The sequence below is a fragment of the Mytilus edulis genome, chromosome 3 (assembly GCF_963676685.1).
Source record: "Mytilus edulis chromosome 3, xbMytEdul2.2, whole genome shotgun sequence".
Lineage (NCBI taxonomy): Eukaryota > Metazoa > Mollusca > Bivalvia > Mytilida > Mytilidae > Mytilus > Mytilus edulis.
Window position 1 is genome coordinate 32,846,215 of NC_092346.1, and position 1,956 is coordinate 32,848,170.

The 1,956-nt window shown below is 30.7% G+C and overlaps 1 protein-coding gene across 1 annotated transcript; it reads right to left on the reverse strand.

The window, feature by feature from the left end:
- Positions 1–1,357, reverse strand: LOC139515194 (mucin-22-like). Its single transcript, XM_071304757.1, has 2 exons — positions 1,289–1,357; positions 1–792 (listed from the first exon to the last, which is right to left on the reverse strand). Exons 1-2 carry the CDS (start codon positions 1,355–1,357, stop codon positions 1–3), a joined length of 861 nt encoding a protein of 286 aa, XP_071160858.1.
- Between the last annotated feature and the right edge of the window lie 599 nt (positions 1,358–1,956).

Here is a 1,956-nt window from a genome sequence, read left to right on the forward strand (position 1 = left end):
TCAAAATCTGCTGTAGTGTAATGTTATCAGAGTTGTCAGTATATACTGTAGTGTTATCAGAGTTGTTAGTATCCACTGTAGTGTTATCAGAATTGCTAATATCAATTGTAGTAGCACATAGTTGTCAGTATCCACAGTAACGCTATAAGAGTTGTCAGAGTCAACTGTAGTGTTCTCAGAGTTGTTAGTATCCACTGTAGTGTTCTCAAAGTTGTCAGTATTTACTGTATTGTAATAACAGTTGTCAGTACCCACTGTAGTGTTACCAGAGTTGTCAGTATATACTGTAGCGTTATCATAGTTATCACTATATACTGTAATGTTTTCCAAGTTGTCAGTATTTATTGGAGTGTTAACAGAGTTGTCAGTATCCACTGTAGTGTTATCAGAGTTGTCAGTATCCACTGTAATGTTATCAGAGTTGTCAGTTTCCACTCTAATCTTATCAGAGTTGTCAGTTTTCACTCCAATGTTATCAGAGTTGTCAGTATACACTGTAATGTTATCAGAGTTGTCAGTATCCATGGTAGTGGTCTCAGAGTTAGGAGTATCTACTGAAGTGTTATCAGGGTTGTCAGTATCCACTATAGAGTTTTCAGATTTGTCAGTATCAACTATAGTGTTATTAGAAATGTAAGTATCAACTGTCGTGTAATCAAAGTTGTCAGTATCCAGTAATATGTTATCAAAGTTGTCAGAATCCACTGTGGTGTTATCAGATTTGTCAGAATCCACTGTAGTGTTATCAAAATTGTCAGTATTCACTGTAGTTTTATCAGAGTTGTCAGTTGTCTCTTAATTGATATCAGAGTTGTGTCCAGTCATATTATCAGATTTGTCACACGTTTATTTAACCAACTTTTAAGTCTGAACGACTTTCTAACATGTATATATTTATAGATCAAATATGAATAGCTACAAATAAACTCCAAGTGATAACCATAGAAAATAATAAATGTATCCACAGACAATATTCGTAGATAATCGTGTTCTTTTCTTGTATATTCAGTATTGTTTATCTTGTTATCACAATGAAATAAATCTTATATCTTTAATTATTGTATTGCTGTAATATTACATATTTGTAGGTATTAATTTTTGTCCTACTAGTATCTTTATTTCGTCTTTTATGTTATTTTCAGAAATAAAGTCGGTTGTATTTACTTTGTTAGCCAGATCTGTAATGAGTCAACCAGTTTTTGGTCAGATGTTTTGTTATCGTGTTGTTTGGTTCAACCAGTTTTTGGTCAGATGTTTTGTTATCGTGTTATTGGGTTATTGTTATTACCTTGATATTTTGTTGAGTAAATGTTAAATCTTCCAAATCAGTGTTATTGGCATATTTATCGCCTGTCATCATGATTCGTCACTGTGCTATTATCAGATATCTCGTTCGTCAAAGCGTTATTGTTAAAATCATGATCAGTCGGTTTATAATGGTTAGAATCAATGTGTTACTGACAAAAATATGTTTCATTTTAAGTCATTGTTATAATCTTAATACAAATAATTTTAATAACAATAATGTGTTAAATATTACTCAATGTGTTATTGTTAGAATCATGATAGTAGTCAATGAGTTTTTGTTACAGTCATAATATTAGTCAATGAGTTATTGTTAGAATCGTGATATTAGTCAATGTGTTATTGTTTGAATCATGATATCACTCAATGTGTTGTTGTTACAATCCTGATAGTAGTCAATGTGTTATTGCTACAATCATGATATTAGTCAATGTGTTATTGTTACAATCATGATATTAGTCAATGTGTTATTGTTAGAATCATGATAGTAGTCAATGAGTTATTGTTAGAATCATAATAGTAGTGAATGAGTTATTGTTAGAATCATGATAGTAGTGAATGTGTTATTGTTACAATCATGATATTAGTCAATGTGTTATTGTTACAATCATGATATTAGTCAATGTGTTATTGTTACAATCATGATATTAG